We start from the raw sequence: 12848 nt of genomic DNA, 5'->3' as shown, positions 1-12848 counted from the left end.
AGCGTTTCTTCTAGCCAGCGGGGGAAAAGCTCCCACCGGTTACTCACGACACTTGCTTTGCGGTCTCCGTGACCGTCTGACCACCACGTCCTGCCAGCATTTTTGAGTAGCTCTCATACTTGTCAATGCCTGCCGTTGCTGCTCGCGATTTGTGGCCCGGTGTTCAAAATCTCCAATATCTCGTCGTATTGTACGTATTGACCACCTCTTACGTGTATCGCGATATTCAAATGTTGACTCCTGTGGCGACTGGCAGCGGAGCCTCGTACTGCGATGTTGGCTACAACTCGAAGGCGCCCCGCCCTTCGGCAGAGAATCCGCTTGGAGTAAAGTTTCCTGGCGAAACCTGGTGTGGCCATTACGATGGGGCGACAAACACAATTACCTGCGAGCCTAACTGGGTCGGACATCTCCTCCAGCTCATCCAGGATCAGAGAGCCCATCCTTCTCTGCTCGTGTATGACTACGCTCTAGGCGGGGATCGTGTGGATGGCGTACATCGTCAAGTCCACAAAGACTTCTTGCCTCACCTGGCGACGAAGCCAGACTGGGCGCCATGGACCGCGAACGACACGCTGTTCGTGACGTGGGTTGGTATCAACGACTGCTCTTGGAATATGGATACCCCCAATCCTACTGCATCTTCGCAGGAAAGCATACGTGCGCTCTTTGCGATCCAACAGGAACTTTACGAGGCCGGGGCGCGCAACTTCTGTTTCATCGATGTTCCCCCTACATACGACTTCTCTGGGCGTAAGTGCTCACTTCTATCCTTATGCAGCATACGGGCATTCTAACGTTCCCCATTCACGCTTCACAGCAGGACCGAAGCCACAAAAGCTCCAAGACGGCGTCTTGGAGTGGAATTCCGCTCTCAGTGGGGCTTCGGCAAAGTTTGCCGCTGAACATACGGATGCCACGGTCCTGGTCTGGTCTTCGTGGAGGCTGTTCAGCGATATCCTCGCCAATCCTGCAGCTTATGGCTTCTCTCAGGAGGACGCCGCCAAAGAAGAGGGAGCGATCTTCGAGGATGGCCTGCACCCAACTTCTGCAGTCCATCGCGTGATCGCACAAGAGCTACTGGAGTTCCTGTCGACCGTGACGCGGCCAGAGGAGGCGTGAAGAAACAATCTGCCAACTGAAAATGAAGGATTTTGACGGTGAGTGTCGTACTTATCTCCGCGGTCTTGTCTCTCAGCCTTCGTACAGTTACCTTCTGTGTATAGTATCGACATATATGAGACCGCCCTCTTACGTACCTATGTACGACGATTCCATGCACAAGTCGTTGGGCCATTTCGTGCGCCGAGCATCGTATGCCGGCGGCAAGTGCGAACGTCGGATGTACTTACACGTCGGGCTTTCGGCCCGCACGATCGCAAGCTCCCTCCGGCGGCATCGACCGCGACGATGGCGGCGACTTGGATTCACGGCTTCATTACCTCCTTCTGGGGCCCCGCGGGGAGCGTTCCTGGCTCGGCCTGCTATCTTGATCTGCCGCCTTCCGCCCTGGAAGCGCCCGATATACAGCGATACACTCGATCACTGCGCGTTCGACCTTAAGCTTCAGGGCGGCCTCCCGGGCTGCGCGCGCCCGCACGCACGTCACCGGTAGAGGTCTATCCGACGTATACCCGCCTGGGGTCGGTTCAGGCTCGAGGAAGGTGGAAGGTGGGTACACCCTCGTTCACATGCTTGTTCGCATGATGTCCGTCGGTAGCTGATTCCAGGAAATGCACCCCATTTGCAGGAGCTCCAACCTTCTCTTACGACGTGCCGTTAAGCTCCGTGAGTGCTCTATCTCTATCTTCGTGCATGGGTCGACGACCGTGTGCATGTTGAGGCGTAAGTTCCGGCTCGTGCACCTCCTCCGGGCGCTTAAGCGCCAAGCTAACGCGTATGTGCCAAATAGGCACTTTCCGTCTCACCGGACACATACAGGGCTGAATTTGAGCACATGCAATGACCAGCTGAGGCCTCCTAAGGCGAGAGAGTGACATCCTGATCAATCGGAAGCGCCGCCCGCCGGCTCGAACGCTTACCCCAGAACTAGAAGGCGGCCTCCGGGGAAACCTCGGAATAACTGGATTGGAGGCGACCCCGCCTCCTGTGCTATAAGAACCCTTGCGTCGAGCACATGCAAACGCACTTCTCATCCCCTGTCTATTTCCCAGGCAATACGCCAGGGACACCCATCTTCACATACCCTCCATTATATCTATCATGCGGCCTTCTGACTTCGCAGAACGCGACCTCGACGAGGTCGTCGAGGAGTTGACCACAGACGAGGCGATCCTGCTTACTGCTGGTGTCGGATTCTGGCACACGCACGCTGTACCGCGCTTGGGTATCCCCGCAGTCAAGGTCAGCGATGGCCCGAACGGTAAGTGAGCGGGTTTGAGCGCACGTCGACCAGTCTGCTGAACACGAATCCGTTTGACGTAGGTATTCGCGGCAACCACTTCTTCATGAGCACGCCCGCGAAGTGTCTTCCGTCCGCGACCGGCATGGCTGCGACGTTCGACACCGCGCTCATGCAGCGCGTCGGGCTCGAGCTGCTCGCAGAAGAGGCGAAGCTCATGCAGGCGCCCGTTCTGCTCGGCCCAACGTGCAACACCCAGCGGAACCCGCTCGGGGGGCGCTCGTTCGAGTCGTTCTCCGAGGACCCGCACCTCGCGGGCATGATGGCGGCAGCGTACATTAAGGGCCTGCAGTCGGGCGGGATCGGCGCGTGCATCAAGCACTTCCTCGGGAACGACAAGGAGAACGACCGGTTCGGGTACGACTCGATCATGTCCGAGCGTGCGTTGCGCGAGATCTACGCGATGCCGTTCATGCTCGCGCAGAAGTATGCGCAGCCGTGGTCCTTTATGACTGCGTAAGTCGCCCCTCTGTTGCGGTTCGCTCACAACTCAACTAAACCGCGTGTAGGTACAACCGGGTAAACGGAACCCATGTGTCCGAAAACAAGCATATCATTCAGGACATCCTCCGAAAGGAGTGGGCCAGTGACGCGACCGTCATGAGCGACTGGTACGTGTTGCTGCGACGTGTTCGTGCAAACACGCTCTGACATTACTTGTATGTAGGTTCGGCGTCTACTCGATTGACCACTCGATCAACGCTGGCCTGGACCTGGAGATGCCCGGCACAAACAAGTGGCGGACGCTCGACCTCATGAACCGCTCCATCCAGAGCCGGAAGATCACCAAGCGCACTGTCAAGGAGCGCGCGCGCAAGGTGCTTCAGCTCGTCCAGAAATGCGCGAAGGGCGCACCTGAGGTATGTTCAACGCTGTCTCCCCGGGTTGGACCTCCGATGCTGACCGGCATGCACCAGATTCTCGACGGCGATGGGATAGAGCGCACGGGCGACATCGAGCAGGGCCGTGACCTTATGACCAAATTCGCGAGTCAGGCCATCGTGTTGCTCAAGAATGAGGGAGACATTCTCCCGCTGAAGCCGAAGGTACGTCCTACATAAGTGCGAGTGGCGGAGGTCCAATAAACTAACGCTCATTCGTTTACAGGAGCAAGGTCTGAAAAAGATCGCGATCGTCGGTGGCAATGCGAAGGCCATCGTCCTCAGCGGCGGTGGCTCGGCTGCATTGAAGCCCAGCTTCTTCACCACCCCCTTCGATGGTATCGTCCAGGCTCTCGGGAAGGTCGCCTCCGATGTCGAGATCACCTACTCCGAGGGTGCTCGGGGTGCGCTGCTTTCTTCTTCTGTGCCATCTTTCATTGCTCACACGTCGATTAGCATACATGCAGATGCCGACGCTGGAGAACGATATCGTAACCGAAGACGGCCGGAAGGGCTGGATCGGCACCTTCCACTCGCACGAGAGCGATGACAGCATGGTGGCCATCGACAAGCCCCTCGTAACGCGATACGTCGACGAGACCCGTGTCTTCTTGAGGTGACCCCACACCGTCAACCTTCATGAATCGCCTTACTGACTCTTTCCATAGCACGGACTACCCCAAGGAGCTCACGAAGAGGTTCTCGTTGCGTCTGCGCGGACAGCTCAAGCCGCGTGACCACGACTGCAAGTTTGAGTTCGGTCTCATCTCCGCCGGGCGCGCAAAAGTCGGTGTTCGCGAGTCGCGCGTAATGTGTGCCATACTAACGTCATACGTACCCCACGCAGCTATACGTTGATGGAAAACTCGTCATCGACAACTGGACCAAGCAGGAGCGTGGAGAGGCCTTCTTCAACAGCGGCTCGACCGAGGAGTACGGCACCATCGACGTCAAGGCCGGCGTCTCGTACTCCATCTACGTCGAGTACGCCAACGTCCGCGCACCCGCGCCTAACGACCCCGACGAGGCGATCATGGATGCCAACGGCGGCGTCCGTCTTGGCGGCGCGGAGGTGCAGCACCCCGACGAGCTCATGGCGAGCGCCGTCAAGCTCGCGGAGGAGGCGGACGCAGTCATCGCCGTCGTCGGGCTTAACGCGGACTGGGAGACGGAGGGCTACGACCGGACGACGCTCGCGCTGCCCGGGCGGACGGACGAGCTCGTGCGCAAGGTCGCCGCGGCGAACAAGCGCACGATCGTCGTGACACAGAGCGGGTCGAGCATCACGATGCCGTGGGCGGATGAGGTGCCGGTGATCGTGCACGCGTGGTACCTCGGAAATGCGACTGGAGACGCTATCGGAGAGGTACTTTCCGGGAGGGTGAACCCGAGCGGCAGGCTCAGCTTGTCGTTCCCGAAGGCGCTCGCGGACGTGCCGAGCCACGGCCACTTCCACACCGAACATGGTGCTGTTCGCTATGGCGAGGACCTCTTTGTGGTAAGTTCGTGTGGTTGGCTACTATTCGGGAAACTGGTCGCTCACTGTATCATATAGGGCTACAAGCACTACCACCACCGGAACATTGAGCCCCAGTGGCACTTCGGGTATGTTCTCCGACCAGAGCACCATGATCAGCGCTGATACTCTTCTCATAGGCACGGTCTCTCGTACACAACCTTCGAGTACTCCGACCTGTCTATCACCGAACCGGAGGTATCGAACGGCGAGATCGCCCTGACTGCGTCCGTAAAGATCACGAACACGGGCTCCGTGGCCGGCACGGACGTCGTGCAGCTCTACGTCTCGTACCCGACGACGTCCGAGCTCACGCACCCGCCACTCATGCTTAAGGCGTTCGCGAAGGTGTTCGACCTTGCGCCGGGGAAGAGCGAGGTCGTGAAGCTGGCGCTCGACAAGTACGCGGTGTCGTACTGGGAGGACCGCATCTCGCGCTGGGTCGTCGACCCTGGCGTGTACGTCGCGCGGGTCGGCCGGAGCAGCGCGCCGAAGGCGCTTACGCTTTCCGCCGAGTTCAAGGTGGCGAAGCGGCTGGAGTGGAACGGGTTGTAAATGGACGCGGTTGTAGGATAACAGAACTCACCGGCATCACGTAATATCACCGAGACATACCTATCTAGACAGCGTTGAACGCTTTCAGTGTGCTATTGACCAACGTTACTTAATCTGAATGTGCATTGAGTCGGACAGGATTTGGAGAGAGAGAAACATATGGATGAGGAGGTGACGATTGTTTGGCCACTTATGCCAACCAAAGTCAGCCAAATAGCGCCACGTGGAAGGAAATGGTGACGAGCGCTATCACTACACGTTGTCCATTCGAGCTTGATTCGAGCCTCCAGCTTCACGTCGAACATCCTCAACTGTCTTCGCACGACTCCTCCTTGGAGTCTGTACTGCGCTCCGCCGGTCGAGATATGGTGGCTCACGCGAATCACTGCAAGACATGACAGGTTACCTCTCTGTAGCTTGGTTCCTTGCAGTTCCGGGATACTTTGCAACCTCCGCCAGGCTTGAAAACTTCTCATTGCTCTACTGCTACTGGTCGGCCTCGTCGGGAAACTCAACCTCCACTCATTCTTGCCTAACTTGCGCCTACTCTGAGCCAATGGTGACTCATCTCTTATGTTATGTTTCAATGTGCGCAGGTCGTAAGGATAGGTACGCAAGAGTATCCTGGGGAGGTCATAGCAAGCGTCCTTTGAAGAAGAAACATCATCAGAATCAAGCTATCGAGACTTGGAGATTACGCTCTTCACGCTCTCAGCATACCATACGGTATAATTGGCTCCATCATCTGATTTCCCAGACCCTTCCTACGTCTGCTATGGCTACGCTCCTCCGCCGGACTGGTACCAGCCCCTGTTTGACAGCACACTCTCAGACTAAGAACGCATTCCTCGTTTCTCCATCTGGGTTACAGACCACTACACTCACGGTGACGTCAGGACCAATGGCGGCGCCGCGCTCGAGTTCCGCACCGCGCTCGCCGACCCGCACCGACGCTGACGCGCATCACTCCCGCCGAACTCGCGGAGGTGACCCACGAACCTCCACAAAGGATAGGCGCAAGCGAAAGCCTCTTCGCCCAGGCGTGTATGGCACACGGAACGTTCGCGAAGCTCAAGGATGGGATGCTACGGTATCCGAGCGAGCCCATGAGAGGGGCCAGTGACTGGCGAAACGTGCCGGTACGCCACCTGTGGGGCAATCGATGGGAACTGCCGTGGGCTGCAAAACTGCTTGACGAGGAACTAGCACAGGCGAAGAATGCCACTGGGAAGCGGGTGCGGGACATCGTTCTCGTGCGCTTCAAGGGCGCGAACCACTTCGTGAGCCATGATCGTTGCGACTGCGGTCTCATAGCTGTAGGAACTGACGAGTTTTGTGAATTTAGGCCCACTAGGATATTCCAGAGAAGATGTTGGAAGCGTTCTTGAGCGATGCTGCCGAATTCGACTGACGAGCTCACTCACTACTCTTCGGCGCCTCGGCGCTTATGATCAGTACCGCGGGCGCTTCGTCTTCGACTCGTCTTCTCCTACACTATCAACTAGCTGGGAGACTGATTGACGTACCATCGTTGCGACCATCTCAATACACTCGGGATTTATATCCACAGACGTCCGTGTTGCAAGTGCGAAGGATCTCGACGGATCGCCAGGTGGGCGTCGACTGCGGTAACTGATGATGCTGTACTTAGTAGCACTACGCCCTCCTCACTCAATGGGATCTCCTGAATGGCAATCTGACCTAGACTGAAACTTGCAGCACGTATACAAATCGGCATGCGAGCCACCGAAGCGGGTTGTCGCTGAGTAAGGTGCAGTGGCCACTCGTTTCTTATCACGCATTGTTCACGCAACGCACGCGAAGGACTTTGATACACTCTTTTGACGTCCAAGCAATCGTCCTGTTATCGCTCGCCTCCATATGTTGACACTGCTATCTCTAAAAGGTAACTAGGATGGTGGGCCACATCAAAGCACCACGAAGGGCCACGTCTATGCACCCCGCATTGTGCAGGCATTTACCAAGCGCCCGACATTGTGGCCCTCCGACTCTTTAAAAGTATGAACCCCTCCGTCCTTGCCCCCGCATTCTCCTCCAACCTCTCTCTCTCTCACAGATATCTCAACCGCTCGTGCGCTTCATGGTCTAGCTCTGATGTTCTCCCAGTTCTTGCAGAAAGCGCGCGCATGCTGCCTCGCCGTCGTGTCGAGGATCATCGGCCATAGTCCTCTATCCCAGCCTACTCCCGAGGACGCCGTCGATGATAGCTGCAAGCTAAGGCAAGATCTGGATACTGATATCCAGTACCCCCTCGCTTTCCCGGAGTCCTCGCGCCCTGCACTTCCGCTCGGTACGACCGTCGCCACCTTCCTCGGGCTCGGTATTTGCGGACGCCTTTCACCCGGACACTCTCGATACCACCTCTTCCCTCCACGGCTACCTTTCCCAATCACGGTCATCTCTGGTCTTGCGGCGGCGTCCACCCAGTCCAAGACGTTCCGATCTCGATCTTCGCGCTCCTCCCGGTCCCAAACGTCCGCAGACCCGACCCAGCTCGACATTGACGGTATCCTCTCCGGCCTGCACCTGGTACAACGCGGAGTGGAGGTCATTCTCCAACTCGTTGCCCCCCCTGATGTGGACGTCAGCGTACCGTCCTCCGGGAAGGCGGACGGCCCTCACGAGACATGGCTTGAGCCTATACCTCAGGGCGCTCACCTCTTCCCGCCCCCCGGTAACATGTCTTCTGGGGAAGACCCAGTTATACCTCAGGCCCCGCAGACGTCGTCGAACCCGTACCCTGCTAATCGTTCCTGGCGCGCACACGTCGAAAACCCACCTCACGGCGATGGGTGAGTGTTGGAACTTTTGACAACGCCCCAGAAACTGACCGAGCAATCAGCTCGCTGCACAACGACGACGACGGCAACGATATCGTCGATTTGGACCACAATGCACAACGAGCACAGGCGCTCGGAGCAAGCGGCTCGCGCAGGTTCATCAGGCCCAGGCGGGGGCACACAGTCGAGCTCCCCTCAGCTCCTCTCTCCATCGACGTCGGCGGCTATCCTGTTTGGACGGCAGAGCACCCGTGGCAGACCGAGAGTCTGACCTACGCCGGACCCCACAACACGCAGCCGGTGCTTTCGCACCACGGCTACGCGTTCAACGTCGTTGCCGAGATCGCAGAGGGAAGCGCGGGTCGGGTCGTCGCTGTCGAGCGCAAGGGCTGCCTGTACGCGGTCAAGGCGATGCACAAGTGGCATGCGCATAAGGTGTGCGGGTACAGGCGCTCTGCGCTCATTGAGGAGAAGGACGTGATGGCGCGCATCACGGAGGCGAGGATGCCCTCGTTGGCGGCGTTGCTGATGTCTTGGGAAGATCAGCACAGCGTGTACTTCGTTATGGTGCGTTGTGTTTGCGCTCATCCGGACCGAGTTTGACTGACACGCTTATCCGCTCTGCAGCCGTTCTACTCGATGGACATGGATGCACGTCTGCGCCTCCCGATGTCCGAGCACGACAGGCTGCTGTACTGCACCGAACTCGTACGTCTCACGCCCTCCCTCTCGTCGTCCTTCACTGATACAACGACGCCCGCAGATCATCGGGCTGGAGCACCTGCACCAGCTGAACATCGTACACCGAGACATCAAGCCCGCGAACATCCTCATCGACGGTCGCGGGCGCGCCGTCATCTCCGACTTCGGCCTCTCCACCACGGTCGCCCCCGGGGAGTACGACACCTGGCGCGGGTACGAGCTCGCCGGCACGGTCCCGTACATGGCGCCCGAGATGGTCGGGGTGCGCCGGAAGCTGGACGGGTACGGGGCGGGCGTCGATGTGTTCAGCATGGGCGTCGTGTTTCTGCAGCTGTTTGGGCTGGGGGATTGCTGGGACTTCTCGCCGGAGCTTAGGTGGGACCACCTGGCGTTGATACATCCGGTGTGGTTGCCGATAGAGCCTCAGCTTCTGGCTGGGTTGGGCAGCACGGCCGCTTCGCTGCTCCCAGTGGTACGTCTTCGATGCTCGCAGCCGGAGGATCGTTTTGATGCTGATCTGTTCATCCGACAGATGCTTGAGATGTCACCCATCGAGCGCATCCACGTAGATAACTTGTGGGACTATGTCCCTGAAGATGTCTACACGGAGGTGTGTGCGGAAGCACAGACGCGTAAGTCGAAATTCTACTCCCCTTCGTTTGCCATTACTTATCCGTCATTGGTGCTCGTAGATGACTGGACCCCCGGATCCTGGAGCTCGTCTGATAAACCTGTCGGACGCTGCCTAGAATTCCTGACATTCCAGGAAGACTCGGCTCACGACGCGGAAACCTCCTCGTCGGTACGGCGCTTCCGGAGGGACGAGGAGGGGGCGCAGCCTACGGACCTCGAGTACCGTGCCCCTAAATTTCTCGAAGCCTAGCGCTGTTCTGGTATTACTGGGCTTGAGACGATGCTTCATTCACTACAGTGTTCCCCGTTAGGGCCGCTCGGTGTCGTGCACGCACAAAAGTATTGTAGCCTGTTCTGCTAATGATTGTAACTTAGATCTTTGTAGCAGTAGAGCTTCCATGATATAGACTCCTGCTTTTCATCGCTTTATAACATATCCCGCAAGCGTCTTAACACCCTGAACCTTCAACACGGAACAACGCCCTCACCTTCCTGGCGTTCGAGCAGGAGCTCAAGTATGCCCAATGATCTGGAGCGGGCTGTACGGCTCCTCGAGATACTTGATCTCCTCGTCGCTCAGCTTGACGCTCACGCCCGCTGCAAACGTTGATCACGGTCAGTATATGCATTAAATGGAGTCAACACGGCACGCACCGAGGATGTCCTTGAGGTTGTCGAGGCTCGTCGTGCCTACGATGGGCGCGGTCACACCTGCGGAGACCGACGCATACATACAGCAAGGGTCAGTCTTGCGCAAGAGAGTGAGTACGGGGTAAACGGGACTGACCGTCCTTGGTGAGGATCCACGCGATCGCGATCTGCGCCATCGTCACGCCCTTCTTCCTCGCGAGCTCCTCCACACTACCCCCGGACACTTGTCAGTCCCCTCTTCGAACCCCCCACATGAGTAGCACAACTCACCGCTTGATGATCTCGGCCGTACCGCTGCCCTCCTTATTGTACCCTCCGACCCACCTGCACCAGTTCCCGAACGTATCAGCGCTCCCGCCGAGCATGTAAGGGACGTGGCAAGGCGGACGTACATGTCGCTGGTGCCGCGCTTCGTGTCGCTCAGCGCGCTCAGCGGGCGCGTGAGGAGCCCGCGGGCGAGGGGCGACCACGGAATCGAGCCGACGCCGAAGAGCTGGAAATGGTGAATGGTGTTAGATGGTTGTAGGAAGATGCAGGCTGGGGTGTGGTATATGGTACCTTGAGGGTGGGGAACATCTCGCGCTCCTCCTCGCGGTAGACGAGCGAGTAATGGTTCTGCATCGATATGAACGGCGTGAGGTTGTTCTTGATGGCGTAGTCTGCGGGGACGCCCGTGTCAATTATACAGGCCCCTCACGCAAGCGGGTCTGAACGCACTCTGCATAGCGTGAACTGACAAGGGCGGTGAGTAAGCTGCGTCCTCAAGATAGGTACCAGAGTACTCACATTGGTATGCCCAGCAGGAGCTCATGCCGATGTAGCGGACGTATCCGGCCTTCACAACGTCGTGCAGCGCTTGCATCTGGACATAGTGATGTCAGTCTTCGTGAATCCTCTCGTAGGTTCTCTGGATACGTACGACTTCTTCGATAGGCGTGTTGTAGTCGAAACGGTGGCCTACATTCCGGGGTCGAATACTAAGCTAGGCACAGCCGCGTAGTCGTGATTTGGTGTGGGACTCACATTGGAGAAGGTCGATGTAGTCAAGTTGAAGGCGCTTCAGGCTAGCCTGGACAGATGCGAAAATGTGCTAGCGAGGAACGTGCATTTCAGCGATGCGAAGAGGATCCAGTATTAAATGAAGGCTTACCTTGCGACTCTGACCATACTGGTTCACCAGCCCGATATCGTCCGGCTTCACTCCGCTACGCATGAGGTTCATGCCGTATTCGGGTGCTACCGCACCCGTCAACTGCAAGCCGCAAAACGGTCCAGTTCAGACCTTCACGAGTACAGGCGAACATATGCGAAGACCATACCTTTGTCATGATTACGAGCTCCTCACGGGGAAGGTTGAGCTTCTTGATGACGTTTCCGAGTATGACCTCTGACAGCCCGTTCGAGTACACCTACACCGCAATACAACATCAGCACACCTGACGCGGGCAGAGGAAGTCATGCCAACATACATTGGCGGTATCGAACGTCTGGATGCCGTGCTCGTAACTAAAAATAAGGGGCGTGAGACATCGACCCTCGAGGACAGCCTGAGCAGTAGAAAGCAAGAGTACGCACGCGAATTTGATGTGCTCGGTGGCCTCTTCCTCGCCGAGGACCCAGTCCTGCCAGCCCTTGTGTCCATACTGCATCGTCCCGAGGATGATCTTGGAGACCTTCAGACCCGAGTTGCCCAGGCGGACTGTGCAGGCTCGGTATTGAGCATCGCGCGGTCAAAATTGTGAGCATGCACCTCACCATACTGCATCTTTCCTGTGGACATGGTGTATGATATGAGATGGCGCAAGAGACTGGAGGATAGGGTTCATCCTTCTGTCCTAGCGCGACTTTATGGGTGCAGGATGTCGATGACGCCGTGTTGATGAGTAATCTCTGCGGAGCTGTACGGCATGAAGTCCGTGCCACTGGTAAGTTTGCCGTACGTTCTCACCATCCAAGTGTATCAACGCGACATACTCAAGGCCGCGGATAGCACCTAAGCTGAGCCAACCGTCTGTTAGACACATGACTGTGGTCGCTCGGACCGTCGATACCGCGTTCTCAGGCGTCGCGCTAAGTTTGTATCCTGGTCTTGTTGATTAGTAGTAATGCGGTTTCCGAGGATAGAACGTAGATGTTCCCCTGAGTTTGATGAGGTCGATATATGAGCCAGTACGTGCGCAGGAGATAAGGTTAAGCGGATCGAGTCCCGACACTTTCGCTAACGCAGCAGCCACGGTCATGATTTAGACAAATCACGGTCCCGTGATCGCGTCGCGCGTCCGGATTCGGTCTCGGAAGCTGCCGGAGGGGCACGCCCGGTGATACCCACATAGCCAACACTCCCAAGTACGGGCGTCGACGTAACTGCCATACACAAGAATACACAGAACGGCATCATCGGAATACGAGGACTGGTTTGGAAGATTGCCAGAGCAGAGGGAATCATGTCTGTGCTGAAACGTCATACTAGGGTGCCGGCGGTAGCGATCGCCGGTCACTGTACTGGTTAATCCACCCCGTCGAACCCGTCCACGTTGGTCACTCACCGACACCCCCTCGACAGGTCTACCTCTACGCGCGCGGCATGCAGTCTGCTCGCTTACCTCTCGATATCTGCGAGCACATCATCCGTTCTTGCCTTACCGAGCCCTGGAATTTGGCAGACGACCTTCGGAGGCTACGCGTCT

At 57.5% G+C, this 12848-nt stretch overlaps 5 protein-coding genes across 5 annotated transcripts; 4 read left to right on the top strand and 1 right to left on the bottom strand.

The window, feature by feature from the left end:
* Positions 1-125: 125 nt before the first annotated feature.
* Positions 126-1122, top strand: TRAVEDRAFT_120349 (uncharacterized protein; the record flags this gene model as incomplete). Its single annotated transcript, XM_008038931.1, has 3 exons — positions 126-190; positions 257-753; positions 821-1122. The coding sequence occupies 3 exons, from the start codon at positions 126-128 to the stop codon at positions 1120-1122; spliced, it is 864 nt and encodes a 287-aa protein (XP_008037122.1).
* A 1101-nt stretch (positions 1123-2223) lies between these two features.
* On the top strand, positions 2224-5508 carry TRAVEDRAFT_146818 (beta-glucosidase; the record flags this gene model as incomplete). The annotated part of the gene is made up of 11 exons (XM_008038930.1): positions 2224-2383; positions 2446-2878; positions 2932-3033; positions 3090-3282; positions 3340-3468; positions 3530-3707; positions 3760-3919; positions 3972-4089; positions 4151-4801; positions 4859-4908; positions 4960-5508. The coding sequence occupies 11 exons, from the start codon at positions 2224-2226 to the stop codon at positions 5372-5374; spliced, it is 2589 nt and encodes an 862-aa protein (XP_008037121.1). The 3' UTR covers positions 5375-5508.
* Positions 5509-6420: 912 nt separating this feature from the next.
* TRAVEDRAFT_46291 (uncharacterized protein) lies at positions 6421-6785 on the top strand (the record flags this gene model as incomplete). The annotated part of the gene is made up of 2 exons (XM_008038212.1): positions 6421-6654; positions 6729-6785. 2 exons carry the CDS (start codon positions 6421-6423, stop codon positions 6783-6785), a joined length of 291 nt encoding a protein of 96 aa, XP_008036403.1.
* A 2186-nt stretch (positions 6786-8971) lies between these two features.
* TRAVEDRAFT_79724 (kinase-like protein) lies at positions 8972-9211 on the top strand (the record flags this gene model as incomplete). Its single annotated transcript, XM_008038929.1, has 1 exon — positions 8972-9211. A coding segment is annotated over one exon (240 nt), but the record flags the coding sequence as incomplete, so codon positions are not given.
* An 810-nt stretch (positions 9212-10021) lies between these two features.
* On the bottom strand, positions 10022-11941 carry TRAVEDRAFT_46289 (aryl-alcohol dehydrogenase; the record flags this gene model as incomplete). Its single annotated transcript, XM_008038211.1, has 15 exons — positions 10022-10107; positions 10165-10221; positions 10298-10371; positions 10432-10485; positions 10554-10654; positions 10720-10820; positions 10879-10893; positions 10948-11023; positions 11081-11118; positions 11185-11251; positions 11312-11413; positions 11481-11570; positions 11631-11667; positions 11737-11860; positions 11917-11941. 15 exons carry the CDS (start codon positions 11939-11941, stop codon positions 10022-10024), a joined length of 1047 nt encoding a protein of 348 aa, XP_008036402.1.
* Positions 11942-12848: the final 907 nt, after the last annotated feature.

This window comes from Trametes versicolor, assembly GCF_000271585.1.
Source record: "Trametes versicolor FP-101664 SS1 unplaced genomic scaffold TRAVEscaffold_4, whole genome shotgun sequence".
NCBI lineage: Eukaryota > Fungi > Basidiomycota > Agaricomycetes > Polyporales > Polyporaceae > Trametes > Trametes versicolor.
Note: the sequence above shows the minus strand (reverse complement) of the source record. Positions and strands in the feature narration are given on the sequence as shown.